The sequence below is a fragment of the Aspergillus campestris genome (genome assembly GCF_002847485.1).
Source record: "Aspergillus campestris IBT 28561 chromosome Unknown P168scaffold_10, whole genome shotgun sequence".
In the NCBI taxonomy this organism is placed as follows: domain Eukaryota; kingdom Fungi; phylum Ascomycota; class Eurotiomycetes; order Eurotiales; family Aspergillaceae; genus Aspergillus; species Aspergillus campestris.
Window position 1 is genome coordinate 709,821 of NW_020194345.1, and position 23,562 is coordinate 733,382.

At 52.3% G+C, this 23,562-nt stretch overlaps 11 protein-coding genes across 11 annotated transcripts; 5 read left to right on the forward strand and 6 right to left on the reverse strand.

Annotated features, from left to right (window-relative positions):
- The first annotated feature begins 10 nt into the window (after positions 1-10).
- Positions 11-1,798, forward strand: P168DRAFT_292179 (glutaminyl-peptide cyclotransferase family protein). The gene is made up of 2 exons (XM_024837540.1): positions 11-1,308; positions 1,447-1,798. Exons 1-2 carry the CDS (start codon positions 113-115, stop codon positions 1,451-1,453), a joined length of 1,203 nt encoding a protein of 400 aa, XP_024690665.1. The 5' UTR covers positions 11-112; the 3' UTR covers positions 1,454-1,798.
- P168DRAFT_283830 (YeeE/YedE family protein) lies at positions 1,606-2,667 on the reverse strand (the record flags this gene model as incomplete). Its single annotated transcript, XM_024836086.1, has 2 exons — positions 1,606-2,316; positions 2,380-2,667. The coding sequence occupies 2 exons, from the start codon at positions 2,665-2,667 to the stop codon at positions 1,606-1,608; spliced, it is 999 nt and encodes a 332-aa protein (XP_024690666.1).
- Positions 2,668-3,290: 623 nt separating this feature from the next.
- Positions 3,291-4,648, reverse strand: P168DRAFT_240099 (uncharacterized protein; the record flags this gene model as incomplete). Its single annotated transcript, XM_024833697.1, has 3 exons — positions 3,291-3,854; positions 3,916-4,116; positions 4,181-4,648. The coding sequence occupies 3 exons, from the start codon at positions 4,646-4,648 to the stop codon at positions 3,291-3,293; spliced, it is 1,233 nt and encodes a 410-aa protein (XP_024690667.1).
- Positions 4,649-5,284: 636 nt separating this feature from the next.
- Positions 5,285-7,089, forward strand: P168DRAFT_40576 (uncharacterized protein). Its single transcript, XM_024841932.1, has 3 exons — positions 5,285-5,932; positions 6,001-6,458; positions 6,521-7,089. Exons 1-3 carry the CDS (start codon positions 5,764-5,766, stop codon positions 6,959-6,961), a joined length of 1,068 nt encoding a protein of 355 aa, XP_024690668.1. The 5' UTR covers positions 5,285-5,763; the 3' UTR covers positions 6,962-7,089.
- A 368-nt stretch (positions 7,090-7,457) lies between these two features.
- P168DRAFT_329046 (carotenoid oxygenase family protein) lies at positions 7,458-9,166 on the reverse strand (the record flags this gene model as incomplete). The annotated part of the gene is made up of 2 exons (XM_024841416.1): positions 7,458-9,059; positions 9,113-9,166. The coding sequence occupies 2 exons, from the start codon at positions 9,164-9,166 to the stop codon at positions 7,458-7,460; spliced, it is 1,656 nt and encodes a 551-aa protein (XP_024690669.1).
- Positions 9,167-10,819: 1,653 nt separating this feature from the next.
- On the reverse strand, positions 10,820-13,969 carry P168DRAFT_329047 (putative raffinose synthase protein Sip1). Its single transcript, XM_024841417.1, has 2 exons — positions 13,550-13,969; positions 10,820-13,480 (listed from the first exon to the last, which is right to left on the reverse strand). Exons 1-2 carry the CDS (start codon positions 13,742-13,744, stop codon positions 10,871-10,873), a joined length of 2,805 nt encoding a protein of 934 aa, XP_024690670.1. The 5' UTR covers positions 13,745-13,969; the 3' UTR covers positions 10,820-10,870.
- Positions 13,970-14,207: 238 nt separating this feature from the next.
- P168DRAFT_298731 (zinc-dependent alcohol dehydrogenase family protein) lies at positions 14,208-15,467 on the reverse strand (the record flags this gene model as incomplete). Its single annotated transcript, XM_024838293.1, has 4 exons — positions 14,208-14,252; positions 14,307-14,753; positions 14,822-15,211; positions 15,312-15,467. 4 exons carry the CDS (start codon positions 15,465-15,467, stop codon positions 14,208-14,210), a joined length of 1,038 nt encoding a protein of 345 aa, XP_024690671.1.
- Positions 15,468-16,730: 1,263 nt separating this feature from the next.
- On the forward strand, positions 16,731-18,114 carry P168DRAFT_329049 (aldo/keto reductase). The gene is made up of 7 exons (XM_024841418.1): positions 16,731-16,820; positions 16,871-17,017; positions 17,085-17,189; positions 17,241-17,522; positions 17,576-17,631; positions 17,682-17,827; positions 17,883-18,114. Exons 1-7 carry the CDS (start codon positions 16,752-16,754, stop codon positions 18,038-18,040), a joined length of 963 nt encoding a protein of 320 aa, XP_024690672.1. The 5' UTR covers positions 16,731-16,751; the 3' UTR covers positions 18,041-18,114.
- A 254-nt stretch (positions 18,115-18,368) lies between these two features.
- P168DRAFT_272960 (N-terminal L-serine N(alpha)-acetyltransferase NAT4) lies at positions 18,369-19,396 on the forward strand. Its single transcript, XM_024835347.1, has 2 exons — positions 18,369-18,576; positions 18,640-19,396. Exons 1-2 carry the CDS (start codon positions 18,477-18,479, stop codon positions 19,347-19,349), a joined length of 810 nt encoding a protein of 269 aa, XP_024690673.1. The 5' UTR covers positions 18,369-18,476; the 3' UTR covers positions 19,350-19,396.
- On the reverse strand, positions 19,383-20,979 carry P168DRAFT_257136 (GPI-anchor transamidase subunit GAB1). The gene is made up of 5 exons (XM_024834539.1): positions 20,797-20,979; positions 20,665-20,729; positions 20,390-20,592; positions 19,711-20,333; positions 19,383-19,661 (listed from the first exon to the last, which is right to left on the reverse strand). Exons 1-5 carry the CDS (start codon positions 20,936-20,938, stop codon positions 19,423-19,425), a joined length of 1,272 nt encoding a protein of 423 aa, XP_024690674.1. The 5' UTR covers positions 20,939-20,979; the 3' UTR covers positions 19,383-19,422.
- Positions 20,980-21,192: 213 nt separating this feature from the next.
- On the forward strand, positions 21,193-23,513 carry nop7 (mRNA-binding ribosome synthesis protein NOP7). Its single transcript, XM_024841419.1, has 3 exons — positions 21,193-21,251; positions 21,312-21,410; positions 21,514-23,513. Exons 1-3 carry the CDS (start codon positions 21,230-21,232, stop codon positions 23,424-23,426), a joined length of 2,034 nt encoding a protein of 677 aa, XP_024690675.1. The 5' UTR covers positions 21,193-21,229; the 3' UTR covers positions 23,427-23,513.
- The last annotated feature ends 49 nt before the right edge of the window (positions 23,514-23,562 follow it).

A 23,562-nucleotide genomic window follows, 5' to 3' on the forward strand; every position in this document is an offset into this window, starting at 1 on the left:
ATCCCTCCACGTCGACTCCTCTCGTCGCCATTCCATATACGTCCTCCCCCGTCGTCCACGCCAGATCTCGATTCAGGCAATGACCGCGCCCGCACCCGCGCTCTGAATCGCCATGTTGTCGGCCACCGGGGGCCTCTACCATCCCTTGCTCTCGATATGCCTCGCGCTATTCCTCCTCCTCATCCCCGGGGAAGCCTACAAGGACATCTCCGACGCGACACTGACCTCTCTCCCGCGTCCGAACGGCGACTTCGACATCCATAACGGGGCTCTCCTCGCGCCAATCCTCCAACCCCGCGTCCCCGGCACTCCTGGCGCAACAGCCGTGCTCGAACACCTCGTGAACTATGTCCGAACGACACTCCCCAATTGGCACATCGAGCTGCATAACTCCACGTCGACGACGCCTGTCTCGAAGGGTACACCGGTCAAGTTCGTCAACATCATCGCCAGCCGCGACCCGCCCTGGGCTAACAAAGGCGACATCGGCCGCCTCAACCTCGTCGCCCACTACGACAGCAAGCTCGAGCCGACGGGCTTCATCGGCGCTATCGACAGCGCGGCCCCCTGCGCCATGATCATGCACGCTATGCGCAGCATCGACGCGGCCCTGACCGCCAAATGGGAGAAGATGCGCGTGGCCGGCCACACGCTCGAGGACGCGGAGGGCATCCAGGTTATATTCATGGACGGGGAAGAGGCCTTTCAGAGCTGGTCCGACGACGATTCCCTGTACGGGGCGCGCGCGCTGGCCGAGCAATGGGACTCCGAGGTCAACCCGGCGCTGTCGACCTACAAGACGCCTCTGTCGTCGATATCAGTATTCATGCTGCTGGATCTGCTGGGAGCCAAGGACCCCACGATCCAGTCCTACTTCGAGGCCACACACTGGGCGTACAAGAAGCTAGCGGCGCTGGAGCGCCGCTTCCGCGCCCTGAAGCAGTTCAAGTCGACGACGCCCCGGCCGTGGTTCCCCGACGCGGCCAAGTCGGAGAGCCAGATCCCGAAGTCCCTCGGCATCGGCGATGACCATGTGCCGTTTCTGCACCGCGGCGTGGAGATCTTGCACATTATTGACGCCGCCTCTGGCTCGGGGATGCCCTTCCCTGCGGTGTGGCACACCATCGACGACGATGCGGAGCATCTGGATATGGACACCGTGGAAGACTGGAGTATGCTTGTCACGGCGTTTGCGGCCGAGTGGTTGGAGCTTGAGGAGTATATGTCTGCTAGCGGCGGGAATAGCTCGACAAAGGACGCGGGGCATCAGAATGAGAAGCATTCGAATTGGGCTAGGAAGACTGAATTGTAAGCTTTGCCCTGGAATCTTTTTTGGCTTTTGATACTACTAGTACTGCACCATATCCCCTGCTTTGTAGGTTCTACGCTTCGTTATGCATCTACTATTTATGACTGAGGAGCGCTGATGGTAATTTACTTGCATAGCTCTTGATTGGCGCCTTTGCTTTTCTTGTTCTTGTATTAGGAACCGATTGCTAGGCTTTATACCTAATAATACGATTCGAGTGATATTTATGCTTTTGCTATGTATGTGTGGAAAGACCCGGCTTGTTTTATTATAATGAACCGTGGAACTTCCGATATCTACAGTGCACTGCCCAGCATGAACCCCGCCATCTCTGCCACTCCCCACACGGGCTGCAGGACCGCGCGCAGCACTGCAGGACCCGGGCACACTCCCCGTAATCCCCAGGCGAGCCCGAAGGCCGCGGCCCCGGTGACAAACCGCCAGTCGATATCGGCGACGGTGGCCGTGGGCAGCCGCCAGGTCTCGGCCAAAGTGGGCTTCGTAGGCTTGTCTGCGCTGTCACTCGTGTCCTGGCCCGGTTTCTTCGATAGGTACGTGATCAGCGACGGGCCGATGCCGAACAGAATGATAAGGGCCAGAGACGGGTCGAAGCGAGACGGGTCCGTCAGGATGGCGAAGAAGCGCAACACCTTGGCCGGGTCGGCCATGCCGGAGAAGATCAGGCCGATGCCGAACTGCAGACCGGCGATGTACGAGTAGATCGTCTTCGACTTTTCGGATCGCTTCAGGACGCGCGGCACGACAATGAAGTTGGTGATGAAGGTGAGGATGGTCGTTCCGATCATGACTGCCAGTTCGTGGCTCGACGGGTAGACGGGTGTGTAGCAGGGAATGCCCCCCGCGCAGGCCGGGATGTTCTGACCTCCGCCGACGAAGTTGGCCGTGAGCAGGGCGGTCGTGAAGAAGATGGCGGTTGCGATCAACGAGCGCGGGGACAGGCGCGAGAGACCACACAGCATGTGGCCCGATGTGCAGCCTCGACCGTTCTATTCGTTGTCGTGTCTGATTAGCCGATGCCTCTCCTCTCTGGTTGCCATTACACACTATACCTTTGTTCCCCAGCCCAGCAGGAATCCAGTCCCGACGGTAGATGCCAACGCGGCCCACGTGGACGGCGAAGCCGGATATGACGGGAGCAAAGACGGGGCGAATAGATAGACCGGGGCAATGCTGGAGATGAGGCCCGCGATGATGGGCACATTGTCTTGGTTGGGGTTCAAGACGCACCCTGACAGGAAGGACGAGATACCGAAGACGGCTCCATTGTGCAACAGCAGGCCGGAGGAGCCCTGGTAGAGCAAAAGAGCGCCCAGGGAGGTATGAACCGGGGTGAACATGGTGCTCAAGTGTGTAGGAAGCGAGGTTGAGCGACAATCGTGCCGACCCGTCACTCTATATCAACTCAAGGTAGAAATAAGAATGAGCGAACAATTCGCCATCCCAACTTGCGAAGTAAGGGATTCAATTTTTACTTCCCCGGGAAGAGGAGATAATCGGGGACCATCAATTATTAACTCTCATGGCGTCAACGACTTCCGAGAGTCCGGAGAGTGTGGAGATGGTCCCCGAGCCTGAAGTGAACCTTGGGTCGGCCCATGGAATTTCGGACCGTGGTCAATGGTGACGGGTGAAGGGGTTGGCATGTTAAGAGGTTCGAAGTGTCAGGTATGACGGCGCTTTTTTAACCTGTTATAAGACAATTCTTTGTTTGGGATGAACCCTCAAGTTGTACTCCGTACTAGATCATAATTACCAAATGGAGTCGGCGATCGACTTCCCCGAGGTTTAAAGGTCCCCGATTCCACATATTGTTCTCTGCACTAGGTCCATTTCGTAGAATTTATTGACAGTAATGACTGGTGACAAATGAGGATCATGCCAGTCTTTCTGACGTTGACTTATCAGCAAGGCAGGCCGCGCGCGCGGGCATGACACCGTAGTTCAAGAAAAACGTACTAAATCACTCCAAAATCGGCCTCCACCCACGTCTTGGCAGAAACCCTTGCACGCCCTCATCCTCGAGGATTTCCTTCCCCAATCTCCCCGTCACAATACTCCGTTCTACCTCAGGTCCCCGAACGTAGAACGGCTCGAAGCCCAGCATCCGTTGGTGGTTCGCATCCAGCTGCCTTGTCCACCGCTTGCCAGCCGGTCCAGATCCCGGCTCGTCCTTAAACCCGGAATTAGTTCGGTCAAGAGTGAGAAACCAGCGGCGTTGGTGGATCGACCCGATGGTGTTAACGGAGCCGGGGTAGGCATTCTCGGCGCGAATCTTAGTATCTACCTCGTCGTTCTCATCGTCTGAATGGTCTGGGAGTTTTTGGGTGTCTTCAGTGTTGGAGTCTAGGCTTGATGATTCGGGTGGAGGTGTGCTGGCTTGTCTGGTAGATTGCGGTATGCGTCTACGTCGTTTATGAGGTGTCCGCGGCGACTGTCCCTTGATATTGCTAGCTTTGTCGAGACGCAGGGTGACGGTGTAGTTGGGTGGCAGTCGGGTGCCATGTAGCCGGAGACGGATTTTGCGCTGTCAAATAGTGAGTAGCGCATACAACAAGCATATGTTGTTAGCTGGATGGCGTTCATACATCGTGAAAAGCTTGGAAGAGCTTCTCGCTCTCGCTCCTGTCATCTACTGGACTAGACGCCGGGACTGACGAGTCATCGGTTCCGGAGTCATCGGTTTCCGGGCCTACCAAGTCCATCTTGTGGGGAAGGATTTCATATTCTCCCGTATCCCAGATAAGCATACTACCTGTTCTGGCAGATGCAGTTTCAATCAAATGGTTCTGTTCCTGTCAGCTTCTTCATCTTCCACCTTGATGTCCCCATCAAGAGGAGCCAGAAACACACCCATAAGCAATGCACTCTCGTCTCAGTCGCATTTCGGTTCAGACGCCGGGTGTTGGGGTCTCCAGGAAGACCGTACATGATCGACCAGCTGACAGAGCTTGTCTCGGAAAACTGCAGTCGGAGATCATAATGCACCCCAGCAATGGGGTGATCGTGCTGGTGGACGACGAAGTGCCGTCCCCTGGGATGAACATTGCGCCTGTATAAGCCTAGCCATGCTGCAACATCTAGACACGGAGACTCAGGTGGAAAAGGACGAATGCATTGAGTCAGTCGTGATGAGATGATGGCCGGATGGTCCGTGACTTGCACTTGGCCAGCTTCGATGGCGGCCAGATGGGGTTGTTTGGCGGGGGTTGATCTCTTCCGAGGAGGCGATACGGATGCATGGAGACTGGACAGAACGCGAGAGCCTTGTTGTTCTTGCGGAGATAACGAACGGGCGTGGGATTGGTGACTGCGTTTCATGACTTGAGGTATTCTATAGAGTGGTGGAAGGAAAGCAGTATAGAAGAATGACGGCGGAGTTGGAGTTCTTGGCGGAGAATGACAGAGCACATGATCTCTCATTCTTTTCTTTCTTCACCTTTTCCTCCTCCATCTCCACGCATCAATCAAGTCAGCTCCGCGAGTCGAATCAGTCACCCCGCAGTTTTGGAAACGAGAGACTGGGAAATGCAAATCCCGTTCTCACTCCTTGGTCTATAACGGGCCAATGATTCCATTCAGACCGTCGCGGAGATGATTCCCAGCCACCTTGATTCTTTTACCACAAGACTACAGATATATTCGAATTGAAGATTAGAGATTGACAATTCCAGCTGACGCTTCTAAGTGAGAAGATCGGCTGTGGAACTCATGAACAAGGTGGATCTCCACACTCTCTCAGCCCTGGCTGAGAGCTAGCGCCATTCTGATAGCATGCCGCACGAAACTGTCGGGCTTTGATGATGCAATTAGTGCTTGAATATCAGCTCAGACTCAATATTTGAAAGTCAAAGGTTCTCGGGCTCAGCTCGGTGGATTGGAGTTGGGTCCGTGCTGTTCGGCATGGCAATTTGTTCTTTGTTATCTACGGAGTAGTTTGCTAATACGTGGAGTAGCATAGGTGGGGCCTGCATGTTCGTGTTACGTTCACATTCAATTGCTCCATCGATGGGCTTCTGACATACTTCGGCAGTTTCTCAATGCGAGTAGCCCAGAAGTATCGATTGTAGATGTGTTCAGGCCATCTATCGATCGAGACAGATCGGCCGATGGATATTATTGAGACGACAATTTAAAGCCAGTGATGAGCTAAGGGCTTTGGCAATCTTATGATCGGCACGTGTAGCTCACCTACTTGGCGCAGTGAGGTTGTCACGATTAGTTAGTAAGGTGTGACTGGAACTTCTCATAGCCAGTCAGAGGAAAGCGTGGTCGCGACGAAATCCCCTCTCACGCCGGACATAGACGAAGAACAATCCGATGGGTGGTTTTCTGAGCTATAAATCCCCTCGTATCCCATCAGATTCTTGTCTCATGAAGTCTCGTGAAAGGAATCTACCATCCACTCAGTCCCTCTCAGATTTTGGTTCTTCAGAATGCGATTCCTTAGTCTCTCTCCCTCATACAGCTTAGGTACTTGTCTAGGAGCGCTCCTATATACTGAGGCCGCCGTTGCCAATGTATATGACGGGGGCTGCACCGGAAGCTCCTCTGTCAAGCTGCGTATCGGCAACGGTGGCGCTGGCCAAAGTGGCCTAGTCAAAGGTGGGTTTATGCTCTCTCAGAGACAAAGGGAAGACATCTCGCGATGCTAACAGTTGATGCATCGACAGAGCTTTCCGACAAGTTTATCAAAAACCAGACAGATGATTGCCACAGTCACGATCTCTTTAAGGTGGAGTGGGTCAAAGGTGATACTACGGAAACCATAAGCAATATGGGCGCCGGCAAGGTCGATATCGGCATCACCTACAGTGTTGCAGCCGAAGACATTGCCATAAAGTCCGGTATCGCGAAGGGCTGCAAATATCATGGGAATGCCACCAGCGGGATGCCCTGCTTCGGTGAGTGCAAGGAGTATACTGAACGACCATGCTACATGTTCCGTGATCACTTCTATTTGGTTGGTCCGAAAAACAATACCCCAGACATCAAGAGCTCTGATGATATTACTTCCACTTTCTCAAAGCTTTACAACGCGGCCGAAAATGGGACTGTCCGTTTCCTCAGCCGGTACGACAAGTCGGCCACCAACATTAAGGATGCGCAGCTGTGGATCAATATCGGACAGGTTTGTCGCTGTTTCAATTTCAATGTCAACTAGAGATAGGTGTTAGGCTCACACAGAAACAGGTTCCGTGGGCGACTGCGTACTCAAAGTGGTACCACCAATATCTTGCATATCCTGTCCAGGCTTTGAAAGCGGCGATTCTGCTGGAAGAGTTTACCATTACCGACCGCGGAACCTTCCTCACCCTAAGGGACGAAGACGAAGGCCTCATCAACAGATTCAAGATCTATAAGAGTGGGGATAAGGTTCCTGAGCTTCTCAACCCGGCGGATATCATCATTTCTACGAAAGCCAAGGGCGAGACAGAACACCTGGCCACGGCCTTCGTCAATTGGGTCCTCGGTGGTGAAGGCCAGGCGGCCATTGCCAACTTTCAGAAAAAAGACAAATCCTGCTTGTACAAGGGCTACCCGGGAGGCCCGACGGTCAGTCCATCGCGCAAGTGGGATATTGAGGGACAACGTCGTGAGCCTGATCGTTTGGACGGCCAGTTTGACCTTTGATTTCAGCACCTGATGCATAATACCACCACACTAATCTGAATATATGTCCCTTGTTTGATCCTTTGATCAATCGGATGATTTCTGCATATACAATCCGAAATCAGGTCCGTCAAGTCTGTTGTATTCTCACTACTATGAACTTCATGTCAAGAATTGAATGCTATATATTATGTTCCCGTGCCATGGCCCGTTTCGTCCACGCCCTTCTATGTCTCCATCCACTTAATTAATTGTTTCTAAATTCGGACCGAAACCATGTGCAGTACGGTACCTGGTAACGGAGTATATAAAGTATATACCGATACCGTAGTGATTGGAATCCACTTCAATCATCTTAAAATGTTCGACTTAGCTGTGATGTCTGCTCGACTGTTTTCCCTGTGTACGCCAAATATCCATCAAGGACACTACAATAGAGCACGTCAACAAGGATAATTCATTATCGTTAACCAGCCGAATAAGGGCTAGATCACAATACTGCTTCAATCTCATCCCCCTAATAATCGCCAGTGGGCGCTCCACTGCGAAGGGGAACATGCTGGCCGTGGAAGCCGAACGCCACCGGTCCATCGACATCAGCTCGACCGAGCTCATTCAAATTGTGAGCGTCCAGGCACAAAAGATAACTCTTGCCACTAGGGCCGTTCAAAACCACACTCAGAAGTACGCCGTCATCCTCGTTGGTACCGTTCGGATCCGCGACGAAGATAGGCTCGCCTGGCGAGTGTCCGCGGTCTTTCCAGGTCTGGAACGTTTTGGTCTCGCTGTCGAATTTCATGATCCCGTCGAAAAAGGTCGACTCGTTCGTGTCGATAATGCCGTAGGTGTAGCGGTGCTTCTGGGTGGTATATTTGGGGTTCAGTGTGGGCAATTCCGGCGAGAGCTCCTTGCCTTCGGACCATTCCACAGTGGCGGGTTGGGCCGCCTCCGTTGGCGTGGTGGGGATGTTAGGGAGCCGGAATCGGGTCAGGCTCGATTTGGCCTGCTCTGAGCGGAGCTTCCTGTATTCTTTGGCCTCGGGGGACGACGAAATGAGCCGTTCGTAGTATACGGACTTGACGAACTCCATGTTTTCAAAGGTCGCTATTTCCGCGACGATATCGGTCTTGCTGGGGTCGTTGGGCGATGGCTCTTGCCACGCGTTGATGGTATGGAAGCTGAAGAATGGCGCGCTGTCGTAGGTTGCAACGAGCCCTTTGTCGGTCTTGCGATCGACGAGGTACCATTTGGCCGGCTGGGATGAATCAAACGGCTGCATCGCGTCTACGAAGCTGCCGGTCTGGAGTTTGGCGGGGGACAGATGCGAGTTCCACACACAGAGGATTACATAGTCTTCGGTGATAAGGAGGGAATGAAGGTACGCTGGAACCGCGGAGAAGGTCGCCAGGATATCCGTCGTTCCGGTAGCGGCAGAGACGCGGAAGATGCGGTACGTGGGAAGTGGTTCGAATCCCAAGTTGAAATTGAACACATCCCCCGTTTTGGGGTCAGACCGTGCATGCGATGCCGACAAAGGACCCTTCAAGTCGGGATGAAAGTTTCCCTGCGATGCAAGCCCAATGGGCTCCATAGTCTCGGGGTCAAGCTGCTTGAATATGTTGTAGTCTGTCTTCGCGTACAGGTTCTTGATGCCGGACGAGGTGTTCCACCGCCCGTCTGCGACGCTGCTGCCGTCCAATGCCCCCAGACCGGGCATGTTCACGGAGAGCGTCACGCCAACGTTGACCTCGGACGGCGCAGGGACATACTCCGATTGAACCTTCTTGTAGGCTTCCTTGCATGGGTCTTGCTTCTGTCCGAAAACCAGGCGCTCGCCCGACCCTGTCTTCCGCACTTCTTCGATCAATTTGTCCGTGGAGAAACGGGAATTGTAATAAACACGCATGGGAGAATCCGCGTTCTCCGTGGCAACAAGTTGGAATCGGTGTGTCTGGGAGAACCCATCGAACCAATGGTCTACTTTGAACGACCCACCCTGCTCTGTGTCGACTGTCCGTTTACCCGGACCAGTGCGATAGAGAGTGCCGGCCACATAAGGTGGGATTTTGCCAGTCACAGGCAGCTCGACCGGATCTTTTTGCTCGGAGTCCGCATCGAACTGCAAGATTGATAAGTAAGAATAAACCTGTGGGTGGAGATTTCGAGACTTACCCCTTTGTCATTAGGCCAGTTATTGAAGTGATCGGCGGTTGCGTGTGGCGACATCTTAGTTGGACAGTGAGCTTGCCTTGCAATAAATTATCGGTCCTATGGAAGGGAAGCAGAGGAGAGGACGGTTATATGCTGAACAAGATATTTCCAAGCATGAGCGCGACCATGGAGTATTTATGGGCCAGGCACAAGAACGGTGCCATTGATAAACACAGCATTTCATTGGAACATGAAACGTCCGTCCCTGACTTGCCCCGCGTGGAGAAATCCCGACGGTGGAGACACTAATCACCAGCGGGAGACGGCAAAGGCTGAGAGCTTATGCGACGGTCGTTTCCTTTTTCAGACGAGATGATGGGCAAATATATGGCAGGTTGTTTCTGTAATCACTTGGAAAATGCTGATGCCTCCGAGGTTGAAGTCCGTGGAACAATTCAGAGTCTTCTAGCATGAGGGCCGAGGCTTCGGTCTGGTAGAGTCCAATTCTAAGCTTTCATTGTGTTCCAAATTGCTTCCCTATTGTAATCAATTAAGATCATTCTGTTCATCTTCGCGATTTGATCTTTCCACATTTTCCTGCCCCAAATTGACTCCGCAGTAAGTTTGGACCCTGATCCATGATATATACCAGTAATATTACGTCATTCAACATGAGCATGCAGCTAACCAAATTAGGTAGAGCGATTGTGTTCTCCGTACCAGGCATGCACAGGCGGGAGGAAGGTCTGTAGTCCAAGACTCCACTGCTTTGCATCGTGAACTTGGCTGTCCTCTTCAATAGACTTCTCGTGATCGTCTTCTCGTGAAGAACGCCGAACACGGGAATCAGGCTCGTGCGTCTCAGAGAGCCGCTGATAAGTGCACTGTTTCTGTCGGGATTGACACTCCACACAAGGCGCTTCTCCGTTACACGACTTCTTTAGTCTGGCGCAGCTATCGCATGCCTTTTTGCCCTTCCCACCTGGCCGCGGGTCTGGGATAGCTCTGCCAGATTCTTTGCGCACGGCGCAAGTCTTCCAGTGCCGGCGCAGTACATCCCTTGGTGCAAGTTCCAATTAGTAGGCTGTTACTTGACGGTTTGATAGTAGTGTCCTACCCTCGTTTGAACGGGGCCTCGCAAAAGATACATTTGTAGGGCTTATCCCTCGTGTCTAAGAATCACAACCAACCAGCATTTAGTGTGCAATTCTTGCTCTCTTCGAAAATCATTGACATACGCGTATCTAAGTGACGTTTGTAGTGATCAATGCGATAAAAAGCCGATGAACAAACGCTGCATCTCCATGCCTCGTGCGCTTTCGGAGGCGTTGTGTCCGTCTGGGTAATTTCATGGTTCATATTAGAAAGCACAAGTCGGACGACAAATTGTATGTCATCTTTGGCCTCCCCAGAGAGCTCTTATGAATCAATGAGTATGGAAGTGACGCTATAGTCAGACTGATGGATGGAGATGGCAGGAGTGAGTGATGGTGACAAGTCATTTGCGCCGACGGGATTCCCCCACATGACTGTCTCCACCTGTGGCTTGGCGTCTTTACCTTGTTTTCGGTTTATCATCGCTTGTCCCTCGGCTTCGCCAATTATGGCCTCTCGGGGATAGCGCGCTTTTGTACGGAGTATACGAAGCGCCTTTTTACTGACAATACTTACAGTACTAATTTTGGAGCCCACTGCATCATACGGTTTGGAGTCATCGAAAACATAGTAACTTGAACCACGAAGGACGCTCACCGATTCAACAGAGCGACTTTTGCTGCATTAACCGACAAAAACTTGTACCAGAACATCATTACTCCAGCCTGGGCTCAGGCCCAAGTCTTTCCATGCCGTCAACACGTCTATCATCAGGACTGTAGCCTCGTTGCCTCCCTGCTTCCACACCGTCTTCCGGGGTAAAGGTTCACCCAGGATCATCACCATAATATGATCGTCAATGTCCCAGTCACGCAGATCAGAGAAATAGATCCCCAGTTGCCCGAGGCCTTTGAGGCGGACTTCAAATCTGAGCCGCCCGTTGGTCTCAACTTCAATGTCCGAGGTCCCGAGAGCTGCGACGCCGGTCATTTTGCCTAGTAGTCCGAGGATGGCTACCTTCGTTTCTCGCCCGTGTCCCCTTCGAACTTTGAAGGATTGAAGTGGGTACATGGTGAGGATTTCAGCACTTTTTGGCTCCAGTTGCACCGACACTAAGGATTCATGTTCCGTTGGCTGCATCGGTTGGGTGATTTTGCCGCTTGTGTGCGCCCGAACGATGTATTGGCCAGTGTAGCCCTCATGGATGCCCGGGAAATCCATCAGAGGAACTATGGCGGAGCTGCTAACGTCCGAGACGTTGAACAATCCCATTATCCCACTACCAGTTCGTGCCCATCCGGTGTAGCTACCCACACGCAGAATGTGACGCTCGTTGAAGTCGTGATACATGTCAAGTGTGCGCCCTGCGAGGTTTGGCCGTAGGGTGACCGTTCGTGCATCAACAGTAGGCATTGTGATCTCATTAATCAGTGATCGATTATGCCTGCCTGGCACATCGGTGATGCAGATCGGGCCGCCAGACACACATCTTGCGGCCGCGTGAAAAGAGGCGTACGGATGGCTTGTCTGGAACATGTCCCAATCGGGGATCACGTTCAAAAAACGTGTCAGAAGTGCGTTATGCGCGTTGCAGAAAACATGCCATGGGTGAGAGTCAGATATGTCGGGAAAGAAGTCATCGGAGTTCCGGAGAAGGATGCTAGGTTTGTTAGTCGGAAGCTGGGAGTGGAAGATAGCATGAGGAAACATCGACATAGACGATATAACCCTCGAACTGAAGTGCTTCAAGGATGAGATTGACCAAGCGTCTTGGTAAGCGTTCAAGAAGTTTCGTCGGTCTTCTGGATCTTGCAGAAGGTCCAGAAAGAATTGCGCATCTGTTTTGACGCTATCCACGCCAACGGATGTAAGGTAACGGAAGAAATCATCATAAAATTTCTGGACATCATCCGGATGCACGGCGAGCAGAGAACCCTTTTCAAATGCCTGTGCAAGAGGCCCTCCTGCTGCCGGATTCTCAATGCTCACTTCTTTGGTCTTGTACTTCCTAGCGATGTCTCCATCGGGGGAGATACCGCCCCAATAGCCGAGTAATGCATGCCAGACGGCAATGTGTTCAATTTTGGGATGAACACAACGGATCGTGTCAATGGTTTTCTTCAACCCCTGTGGGAAGGCGTTCGGGTTACCCTCAAATTGTTTCCATCGACGCTTGAATTGTGACTCGCCCTCACCATCCAGAGTCTGCCAATTATCATCGATTATAAGACTGGCGATGTTGATCTCCTCAGCTTTCAACGTATCTAGCGCATTGAGGATCTTGTCCTCGGTTAAGTCCTGGCCTATCCCGTTCCAGGTGCAGTACGTCAATCCATCATACCACTCGGACAACCATTGTGCGTGAGGGTCCTTCTCTACCAGGACCTCGTCGTCTCCTGGGGGCGATACCGGAGTCGGGACTCGATCGGCTGGGCCATCGGCCGAATACGGTCTCGTCAGCTTCCGTGCCTCGTATATGACGGCAGACATGGCTATATCGAATTCATCCGCGACAGAAGCGAGGACCTGGAAATCCGATGCATCGGTGTTATCACTCTGCGCTTTGACAAGGACCTCTCCGAGGTCTCCGGATTTCAACAAAGTCGTCACGTTATTTACTCCCGATACTGGCAGGAGGACAACGTGCACTCCATCCAGGCGAAGGAACGAACAGAACAGTGCGTCCTCATTCAGCTTCAGCTTTTCTTTACCGTGCCTCGGGGCCAGCCACGGAGTCCACGACCGCACTAGAGCAAAATATCGATTTATCGAAGATGGTATACCGAGGGATATATTGGTCATCCGAGAATGTGACCCCTCCGCAGGATCAGCCTTCCCTGAAAGACACCATAGCCTCGAACCAGGAGATTCACTCTGGCGCGGTTCAACCCGAATCTCAGACGAAAGACTCTCAAAGTACCTAGCAAGATCTTCTCTATCCGGCAATCCAGACATCAGGTCAAATTGGGATTCTTCAGCGCCGAAGACCAGTTCCCCGTCGGCTACATGATACTTTTCGTTCACCCACTCCCAATCGGCATCGGGACACGCTCGAAACCGAACCGTAAACTGGGCCGTTCCCCCATTCTGTAACAGACCTATCTGCCCAGCAAAGACGTAACGATAATTGCTGTAGCTGCCCTCATCCCCATTCATCAACGGTGCAATCGAGGAGGAGCACTTCTCGAGCGGAAGCGCTCCCCAATCAGAACCAGCGACGTTATGCCATATCTGCGCTTCCCAGTTCTGCTCCGGGAATGTATTGCTTGATTCTATGACAACCGTGAACCGAAGCTGTGAACACAATAAGCGGGTCAGTTCAGTCTCATGTACTTCAACTACCTAGTAGTATCAAGCACTCACAACATCGTCGTCCTTGCGACCCAGCGTTCTGTACGGTCTCTTTACGCAAGTGACTTGTCCCAGAGGCGGATAACATGTCACTCGAGAGAACAATCCCATCTGCGCCGGACTTGCGAAATGAATTCGTGATGGGGTAGAATTGGGGCCCGGGCCGGTGATGGGAAGTGACGTAGTCTTCCCCGCTTTGGCCTGCATTGAGTGTTTGGATTCCGCCCGACGATATTATATGCTGTAATAGAGCAACGTTGGTTTTCGATGAACGGATTGGAACAGACAATCCTACTCTTCTAGGCAGTATATAGTAATAAAGATCAAGGGTGTTGAGGTAGGGGGCGGGGCCATTAATGCACGATGAGCTGGACTGGCAGTGACGATGCGGTGAGGGGAAACATGTACTAATTGTATCAAAGAAATGCCAGGGTATATATTGGCAGAGGAAAAGTACCCGTAGTATAGGTAGGTATATTCCCAGGGAACCAACAGTCCTGCCGTACAACGTTGAATGCAGGGGGCTACTTTTGCATTCACACGCACTACTCGCTTACAGATACTAATGGGATCAATATTTTAATATTTATTCGTGACATACATAATTGCCTGCTGAGAACATTCACAGCCAGCATTATACTATACTATAGACAGTACGCTATAGTATCAATTAATCGATCTTGATGGTCAGCTTGCCAAAATGCTTTTGGGCCCACTAGAATGTATTTGTTAGCATAAAATCCACGTTACGAGATCTACAAAAACTTACCATGTAGTTGTACGCCTCCTTGGCCTGGTCAAGGGTGAAGACCTTGTCATCGATCACAGGGTGGATGTTGTTGACTTCAATAGCCTTGATCATATCTTGCATCAAGGCCTTGCTTCCAACGTAGACACCGCGCACGGTGCAGATGTTGCTCAAAACCTCGAGAACCACAGGCTGGTCCGCCGGGTTGCCACCGCCAAGGAAGCCGATGACGCTGATGATACCCTCGTATTTGATGCACTTGAGACTTTCCTTGAGCGTCCCGGCGCCTCCGACTTCGATGACATGGTCAACACCCTCCTTGTTAGGCGTCAGACCACGGGCAATCTCGCCCCAGTTGGTCTGGGTCTTGTAGTTGATGACGTGGTCGGCGCCAAGCTTCTTCAGCTTCTCGGCCTTCTCGGGGGACGAAGTCGTGGCAATCACAGTCGCGCCGGCCGCTTTGGCAAACTAGACAGATAGGGACGATTGTCAGATCGAAAATTGGCTTCTGCTGGGGAGAATTAGAAGGAGCATACCTGCAAGGCGAACATGCTGACACCTCCGGTTCCTTGGACCAGGACGCTCTGTCCGGGAAGCAAGGGCTTCAGGCCATACAAGGCATTCCAGCTGGTGAGAGCAGCACAGGTAAGAGAGCTTGATTCCAGATCGTTGAGGTTCTTCGGGCTCTGAACCAGGCCATTTTCATTGAAGACACCATATTGACGCAGAGTGCCATCGATGACACCACCAAGACCAGAGTGGGCGGCAATGGAGTTCATAGGTCCATATTGGTGCTGCTGGTTGAACAAAGTAGTCACTTTGTCTCCCTTCTTGAACAAGGAGACCTTGCTTCCAACCTCAAGAACCTCACCGGCTCCGTCAGAGCCCGGGACCACCGGAAGGTCCAGAGGGAAAGGGTACATTCCCTGTTGGATGTGTTAGCTGATGGACATGGGGCTAGTCTGGTGACCAACGGAAACGAGCTAAGATAAACAACGGTCTCTGGGAGGAAAGGCTAGAACGCACCTTGGGAATGATCAGGTCGCGGTAATTCAAAGAGGCCGCATTAAGCTTCACGAGGACATCGTTCTCACCGCACTTCGGCACCGGCGCATCACCGAGGACGAGGCCATTGAAATCATTCTCCTTGTTCAGGACGGTCCACTGCTTCTGAGATGACATTGTGTAATGGATTGCCGTGAAATATTGGCTCTGTATAATAGTTTCGCTACTCAACATGAGGGTGACGGCGGAGTATAAATACAAGAAGCTGCGGCGTCTTGACGTAAGTGGGGAAGGGTCCTCTCCCCACCCACCATGACTACTATGATGAATGCCCACAAGTCCATTTTCACCACTGCCGGTCCACCGGTGCACCGGATAGTTCTGGATGAAGAGTTCCGTCGCTATCAGCAAATCAGAATCTTTCGGTCTCCACTGAAGCTCTTCCCGCTGACAAACGGACCCACGTCCTCATTTCCTCATCTGGCAGTCGAGCTGCTGTGGTGGACTCGTGGGTGACAGATGCAGTGGGTATCGGCCTGAAGTCACTCCATAAACCCTCCGAAGTGGCCAAAAAGTGAGGGAAAACTTCCCGAAGGTCTCATACAATCGCCCAACTTCTTTGTAGAGCTTTTCGGGTGGGGGGATATCGACTCCACGAAGAACGTTTTTTAGGGTCTTCTTGATGATTGACAGGGTATTTCTCTGGTCGGCATAGAAACGATCCTTCAAGTGGGACGGGCGTCCCTCGGATCCTTTCGGGCTTGGATTTACCCTCCTCTTCCGGTATGCCGCATCTTTTGATTAAGACCAGAACAGCGTCGTGAGGATGGCAGGCAAAGTTTGTCGATACGATCAGACAACCATAAAGGATGCATGCAGTCCGAAGTCTGAGGAGAGATTCACCATTTGCTTTGGCAGGGACATAATTTCAGCTCATTTGGTCCAACGACTTGCGGTATCCGAATATCGAAGCCGTAGGTGACAGACACGTGATATTGTTGGCGTGATCCCAGGACTGAATCATGGTATGAATGGAAACCTCTTGTCCACTTGAGCAAGTGATGTTAGCAATGTGATCATGATCTTTCGAGATAGTGAGGTTATTTTGCGGGGTGGCTCCAAGGTCTCGAAATATGTAGAGAGGGGAAACACTTGTACCGACGATCTCTCTTTCAAACTCCAGATTCGACCATTTGCCCCCATTGACCGAATAATCCAAGAAGCTCTTCTTATTCGCCTTGCGACGGTGTAGTTGTAAGAAGGTGTGATCGTACCGGCGGGAGCTGCAAGGATGAGGGGTAAAGAGTCTGCTGCATACTTCATGCCCGAGATATTCCCCTCTTGCGTCATATCTCACTTCTCTTTTCCTCCACCATCTCCTAATGTCCAATGTCCATATTATAATTGTAACTCCGTAGACACAAGCACGAGACTATCTTCCCACCAAGTTGAACTAGCAATATGGCTCAAGGGCGAAGCTTCAAGCTTAACTCGGGATACAACATCCCTGCAATCGGTCTCGGAACATGGGTAAAGCCCCACATAAGCTTCTTCCTAGTCAACAATACTGACAAGGATAGCTCTCAAAACCACATGAGGTGGAAAATGCTGTCGAAACGGCCCTACGCGTGGGATATCGTCATATCGATGCTGCCGCGTATTATCTGAATGAACACGAAGTGGGAAATGGATGGAAGAAGTCCGGCGTTCCCCGCGATCAGATCTTTGTATGTTTCTCTGTCCAGTTTATACTGAAACAATCGGTCAGCGCTAACATTTCCTTGTGTTTGGCAGATTACCGGCAAGCTTTGGAACACCCATCACCATCCCGAGCATGTTGAAGAAGCTGTCGACAAGTCCTTGAAGGATCTGCAGACGGACTATTTTGATCTATACCTAGTATGCGACTGACAAAGCTCCGATGACAACCTCGTCTTCTGACAGTTGTAGATACATTGGCCCGTGGCGTTCGAGTATACCAACGAAACGCTTGCCCCGACCGACCCAGTGACGAAGCGATTCCGGTTGGCAGACGTTCCCATCGGCGACACATGGGCAGCTCTCGAAAAGCTTGTCGCGGCAGGAAAGATCAGGAGCATCGGAGTGAGCAATTGTACCATCGAAAAGATCGAGGAGCTCCTCAGGACTGCCAAGATCCCACTGGCAGTGAATCAAATCGAAGCCCATCCCTATCTCCAACAACCTAAACTTGTTGCTTACCTGAAGGAGAAAGTATGCGGCTTTCAAACAGTACCTGTGGGCCACTATGCTGATCGTTGATGCAGAATATCCTTCCTGTCGCGTATAGCCCGCTGGGTAACAATAGCCATAAGCTCCCACGGTATATTCTTCTCTTTGCATATAATATAAGACACCACTGACAATGAGCAGAGTTATCGATGACCCTGCTGTGCAGGAACTCGCAGCCAAGCTGAACAAAGACCCGGCCGCACTGCTCATCTCCTGGGCTGTCCAGCGCGGTACAGGAGTCCTCTCCAAAAGCGTCACGCCTTCGAGGATTGCGAGCAATTTTCAAGGTATAGTTTCCTGCTGCTCTATTTTATGCTAGGTTGCCTAAACTAAAAGCCGCAGACTTCGTCATCCCGGACGCCGAATTCGAAGCCTTGAACAATATGGATCGTAATAAGCGTTATAACTTTCCTTTCCGCTGGGGAGTAGATATTTTTGGTGAAGTCGGAGCTGAGGAAGCTGAGAGGCGCGCTGAAGAGCATGCTGCTGCGCAGCGTTGATAGTAGTGTTGGTGGGGAAATATCTCTTTTGGGCAATATATATAGTCTAGTAGTGGTGGTCTCATACGCTATATATCCAAGACAGGGAAATATTATAGGAGAAACATTGAATATTCCAAAAGAGAAATAACTCTACCACAAAATACATGATTGAAAATAGACTAAGGTATCTTCAAGCCAAATAAAAGAAAGGGTCAAACCAATAAAGGTCTGTCTGTAATGATGATCCTGTTTGTTGGTCAATGGCGGAACCGAGAAAAGCGTCGGACAGGATGTATCCTGTAACCCGATTTCATTTCTACACTCCCCATACCAAACAACATCCCCTCTCCAACAACCAATATACACTCAAAATTCCAATTATCTGCATTTTAGTTTAGTGGGATTCGACAATTGCATCACGTACTATACAGTGGAACCAAAAAGAAACAGCAACATGCCAACCCCAGTCAAGGGAGCCCGAGTAACCAAAGCAAGACGAACGTCTGCCAAAAAGCAGACAATCAACGATAGCAAGACAACCACCACCACAAAGGGTGAGTAACCCACAACCATTATGTGACCATCACTCCCATAGAACGCGTTATAACGCGTCCCAGAACCCAAGCCATTTCCGCTAGTCGAGCGCACCAACCAACTCCCGATCGACGAGTTTATCTCGCGTTATGTGCCCCTGGAGGGCCTCAACTTCGAGTCTCCTCCTCGGACCACTAACGACACCGCGGGAGGGGCTGACGATGAGTCGGAGAAGTCTCGTCAGGCGTACACTGCAGAGCTGTACACTGCGGATAATATCCCCGCGGAAGAGCTCGAAGCGTGCTTTCAGCTCATCGAGCATACTTCGGCTGAGGCGTACCAGAACTCTAGCATTGGGTGGGCGCCTGTGGCGAAGAAGAAGGAGATGCGGTTGCCCGATATGAGGTATATTGTTGTTCGAGGGCGCGAGTCGCCATCGACTGCCCGCGACGATGCCGATGGTGGGAAGGCTAAGGATCCGTTCGTGGGGTTTCTTTCGTTCATGGTTACGTATGAGGATGGGAAGGAGGTTATTTACTGCTACGAGGTCCATATCAAGCCTGAGGCGCAGCGTCAAGGGCTGGGGCGGTGGTTGTTGCTGGCCTTTGAGGATGTAGGACGCAGGGTCGGACTGGAGCAGGCGATGCTGACTTGCTTTTGTTCGAATGAGGCGGCTGTGCGGTGTTATAATGCGCTTGGATATGTGGTTGATGAGTCTTCGCCAAGGCCGCGCCGTTTGCGGAGCGGAGTGGTACATGAGCCGGACTACATGATCTTGTCTAAACGCTTATGATCTCGATGGCTTGGCCGGGTGGCGTGGATGATGCAGATACATAGTATATATGATGAAGCTACGGAATTGTGCACTACACTTGTTTCACATCCTTGCCCCGCAGATGTGGGTTCTCCAGCTCCCACTCGTCTCGGAGGGCGGCGAATATGGTGTCCGCCAGCAAGATTGAAAGTCCAAGACTCCACACCAGCGTGATGGCATAGAAGAAGTTGGCGTTCCCGGAGCCTGCGTAGATCCACAGGTGGTAGAACGCGGGACCCAGAAGGGTGGCGTACAGAATCGCCGCGACCGCGAAGAACGTATAGCGCATCACTTGCTTGGTATTAGTACAGCGCGAGCCAAGTGGTTGACCAGGACTTACATGGAAAGAGGTGTCGATAGAGTGGCAGAAGTGCGAGGAACAAGGAAGCGTCGGAGATACTAGGATAGGGTTTGAAGATGGCGAACACTCCCAGCAGAGCCGTACAGACGAAAAGCGGTTGACGTCGCAATCGCACGGTCAACCCACCCACATATGCGGTGAGATGTAGCCAGAAAACGCCGAGGAAGAACTCTCGGAAAGAGTCGAAGATCTCGATGAAGAAGTACCACCAGAGGCCGACGTTGGGCGTCAAGTCCGGCACGAGGAGCTGAAAGCCGTACGTGGCAGAGATGATTTGTGAAAAGTTGCCGATAATCAGGAAGGACATTCCCAGTAGACCGGCAACACTCAATAGGAGGACCGCCAAGTGCTGCAACACGAAGACGGCGAGTCCAGGAGCGGCCTTGGTTCTTTGCGCGCGCACGTCATAGCACAGGAGAACCAAAGGAATGAATAACAGCGCGGGGTAGATGGACAGGTACGACGCCCATCCCAAAGCCAGCATCGCATTGAAGCTGTTGCCACTGACCGCACTGCTGACTGCGTAGAGGATTCCGCTGGTGGTGAACACCATGGTTGACCGGCCCAAACATGTTGCGATAGTGAAGGGGTTGAACAAAAACCTAGACCCTCGTCAGCACAAAACCCCTCCGTGACCCAATGTTGAGAATAAACCGACCATGCAGCAATCGCAAACCCGTCCCATCTGATATGCTTCCGTAGTGCCGAGTAGAACCTCCCCGAAACCGCTTGTCCCGAATCGGAGATGGCGATCAACGCATTCGCATTCAACAGGTCGATCAACGAGTAGAAGATCACACTCGGCAGCGGACTATCCCTCGAATTGGGGAGCAGAGCAAAAATGGGAAGGAGAAGTGGCGCCTATTATCGGTCATATAGAGTCAGCACGAGGGAGTCGGACGATCGACTGGGGCTCCACGCCTCTGCTCATACCTGGTGAAAGACACCTCCATCATAAGGGGACACATTCCGCGTGTATAGGAAAAGACCTTCCTGAACTAATTCCACAAATATCAGCACTGCAGCTCCCCAAATATTATAACGCTACTTCGCGCGACTACTCACGTCTCTTGAAACTGCTAACCGGGGTCGAGACCTCAACTCGGCCCGTCAACAAGTCAGGGAGAGAGGGAAAAAGGACGATAAGAAGAAGGCGCAAGAGAAAAGCCGCGGCAAAAACCCCAGCCTTTCTGCGATCGAGCGACATCACGAAAATTAGAACACACTCCCCAAGAGCATTGTATCCACCAGATTGGACTTGTTTGAAGTCAATCTATTGACGATGTTTACCCGTAGGTGGCCTTGGGCTGCCAAGATCGGACCTCCGCGGTGCACGGACCATTCATGCCTCAGGCTCCTGCTCCGGAAAAAAAAAAAAAAAAAAAAGAGAAAAACTTATCGAGGCAAAATTTCTGTTATCAGAAAAAAAAAGGTCCTTCTCTTCTAGTCTTTCCCTCCCCATAACAACCCCCTTACCACCACACCATCATCCATCAGAATGGGCAAAATCAAGAAGAAGGGTATGCTATTTGATTCAATGGACTTTACGGATCTTTTCGGTTTAAACTAACTGGTTTTAGGAACCTCTGGCCAGGCCAAAAACTATATCACCAGAACACAGGCGGTGCGCAAACTTCAGATCTCGCTGCCCGACTTCCGTCGACTATGCATCTTCAAGGGTATGTCTTGTCCTGGTCGCATTGATCTGCTGTGTGCGGTCAATGGTTGACTCCCTGTGGTATTGTGGTTACCGATATTGACGAAGCTCGTGCGTTGGAATAGGTATTTACCCTCGTGAGCCGCGGAATAAGAAGAAGGCCTCCAAGACCTCGACCCCGAGTACTACGTTCTATTACACCAAAGACATCCAGTATCTCCTCCATGAGCCGCTGTTGAGGAAGTTCCGTGAGCAAAAGTCGCTTGCGAAGAAGATCGCCCGGTCTCTGGGTCGCGGAGAAGTCGGCGATGCATCCCGCCTGGAGAAGCACCATGCGCCTCGCATGACGCTGGACCACATCGTCAAGGAGCGCTATCCCACCTTCATCGACGCCCTCAGAGACCTCGATGATGCCTTGTCGCTTCTGTTCCTGTTCGCCAGCCTGCCGTCCACCACGCATGTTCCCCCCAAGACCATTGCGCTCTGCCAGCGCCTGTGCCACGAGTTCCAGCACTACCTGATTGCCACCAACTCCCTGCGCAAGACTTTTCTGTCGATCAAGGGTATCTATTACCAGGCGACCATCCAGGGTCAGGATATCATGTGGCTGGTGCCTTACCGTTTCGTCCAGCGCGTCAATGGAGACGTCGATTACCGCATCATGGCCACGTTTGTGGAGTTCTACACGACTTTGCTGGGTTTCGTCAACTACCGTCTGTACTCGACCCTCGGCTTGAGATACCCGCCCAAGTTTGACACCCGCAGCGACGACACGGGTGCCGAATTGGCCGCGTTTACCCTCGAAGGTCGCTCCGTCGGTGACGCGCCCAAGGCCGTCGAAGCCAGCAACAAGCAGACCAACGGCAGCTCTGCCAACCAGGAAGTCTCGCGCGAGGTCCAGGAGAAGGTGGACAAGGTGATCCAGTCCGCGGGTCTTGATAACACCAAGGATGAGAAGATGGTGGACACGACCGAGGAATCGACGGACGCCATTGACAAATTCGAGCCTACTGCGCCCGAGGCCGATACCCTGCCCCAGCCCGATTTGAGTGTCGAGGAAGCCGGTGCGCTCTTCGCCCCGTTCACCTTCTACATCTCCCGCGAAGCCCCCAAGGCGCCTTTAGAATTCCTTCTGCGCTCGTTCGGTTGCAAACGGATTGGTTGGGACGAAGTGCTGGGTAGCGGGGCCTTCACTCACGACGAGACCGATAGCCGTATCACTCACCAGATCGTGGACCGACCTGCCCTGCCCGAGTCTGCCCTCCCCCCCATCCCGGCCGCGGCCGAGAACAGTGCCACTCCGAAGGTCAAGCCCGGTACGCGCATCCCGGGTCGCACCTACGTCCAGCCCCAGTGGGTGTGGGACTGCATCAATGACGGAAAGCTGCTCCGTCCTGATTTGTACGCCCCCGGTGCCACACTTCCCCCTCACTTGAGCCCGTGGGTCAAGCCCTCCAAGGGCGGCTACGATCCTCGCGCCACTCTGGCCGAGCAGGAGGAGGAAGGCGAAGCGGAGATCGCCGAGGATGAGGAAGAGAGCGACGAAGAGATGGCGGACGCTACCGAGGACAAGAAGGCGGATGCCAAGGCTGAAGCCTCCGCGGAAGATGACGACTCCGAGGAGGATGACTCCGACCCTGATATGGACGTTGCTGACTCCGACGATGACGAGAGCGGAAGCGAGGAGGAGATCGAAGACTTTGACGGTCTCGAGGACGACGCTGCCTCCGAGTCCGAGGATGAGGAGGAGACTGCGCGGTCACGTCACCAGAAGGAGCTGGAGGCCGAAGCCGCCGGTCTTCCGTTCTCGTCCAATGGCGGCGCCGCCGACGACAAGAAGGGCAAGAAGTCGACTCAGGCCAAGAAGATGGCGTCCAAGAAGCGCAAGGAAGAGGAGGAGCTGGAGAGACAGAAGATGATGATGAGCCGGAAGAAGCGGAAGCTGCTCGAGAAGATGATGCACTCGAACAAGAAGACGTCCGACGAGGCGGCGAAGTTGCGGTCCAAGAGAAGAAAGATGGAGAAGTCGGAGAAATAAGCGGTGCAATAAAAGTTATACATTTTCTTGGAGGAAACGATATCCGTTGGCCATCATGGCGTCTTTGTACTGTCTATAGGAGTTCATAGAGTAATGTGTTGCGCTTTCATATCTATCTTTGTACGCGAGTCCGTAA

Coding starts and splice junctions, on each gene's coding strand:
- P168DRAFT_292179 (XM_024837540.1), top strand. CDS start 113: ATGTTGTCGGCCACCGGGGGCCTCTACCATCCCTTGCTCTCGATATGC.
- P168DRAFT_40576 (XM_024841932.1), top strand. CDS start 5,764: ATGCGATTCCTTAGTCTCTCTCCCTCATACAGCTTAGGTACTTGTCTA. Junction 5,933..6,000: donor CCAAAGTGGCCTAGTCAAAG/GTGGGTTTATGC, acceptor ATGCATCGACAG/AGCTTTCCGACAAGTTTATC. Junction 6,459..6,520: donor TGTGGATCAATATCGGACAG/GTTTGTCGCTGT, acceptor ACACAGAAACAG/GTTCCGTGGGCGACTGCGTA.
- P168DRAFT_329047 (XM_024841417.1), bottom strand. CDS start 13,744: ATGCAGGCCAAAGCGGGGAAGACTACGTCACTTCCCATCACCGGCCCG. Junction 13,481..13,549: donor GTCGCAAGGACGACGATGTT/GTGAGTGCTTGA, acceptor TTGTGTTCACAG/CTTCGGTTCACGGTTGTCAT.
- P168DRAFT_329049 (XM_024841418.1), top strand. CDS start 16,752: ATGGCTCAAGGGCGAAGCTTCAAGCTTAACTCGGGATACAACATCCCT. Junction 17,190..17,240: donor ACTATTTTGATCTATACCTA/GTATGCGACTGA, acceptor TGACAGTTGTAG/ATACATTGGCCCGTGGCGTT. Junction 17,523..17,575: donor TTGCTTACCTGAAGGAGAAA/GTATGCGGCTTT, acceptor TCGTTGATGCAG/AATATCCTTCCTGTCGCGTA.
- P168DRAFT_272960 (XM_024835347.1), top strand. CDS start 18,477: ATGCCAACCCCAGTCAAGGGAGCCCGAGTAACCAAAGCAAGACGAACG. Junction 18,577..18,639: donor GACAACCACCACCACAAAGG/GTGAGTAACCCA, acceptor AACGCGTCCCAG/AACCCAAGCCATTTCCGCTA.
- P168DRAFT_257136 (XM_024834539.1), bottom strand. CDS start 20,938: ATGTCGCTCGATCGCAGAAAGGCTGGGGTTTTTGCCGCGGCTTTTCTC. Junction 20,730..20,796: donor GGTTAGCAGTTTCAAGAGAC/GTGAGTAGTCGC, acceptor TTGTGGAATTAG/TTCAGGAAGGTCTTTTCCTA. Junction 20,334..20,389: donor GGGTTTGCGATTGCTGCATG/GTCGGTTTATTC, acceptor ACGAGGGTCTAG/GTTTTTGTTCAACCCCTTCA.
- nop7 (XM_024841419.1), top strand. CDS start 21,230: ATGGGCAAAATCAAGAAGAAGG. Junction 21,252..21,311: donor GGGCAAAATCAAGAAGAAGG/GTATGCTATTTG, acceptor AACTGGTTTTAG/GAACCTCTGGCCAGGCCAAA. Junction 21,411..21,513: donor TCGACTATGCATCTTCAAGG/GTATGTCTTGTC, acceptor GCGTTGGAATAG/GTATTTACCCTCGTGAGCCG.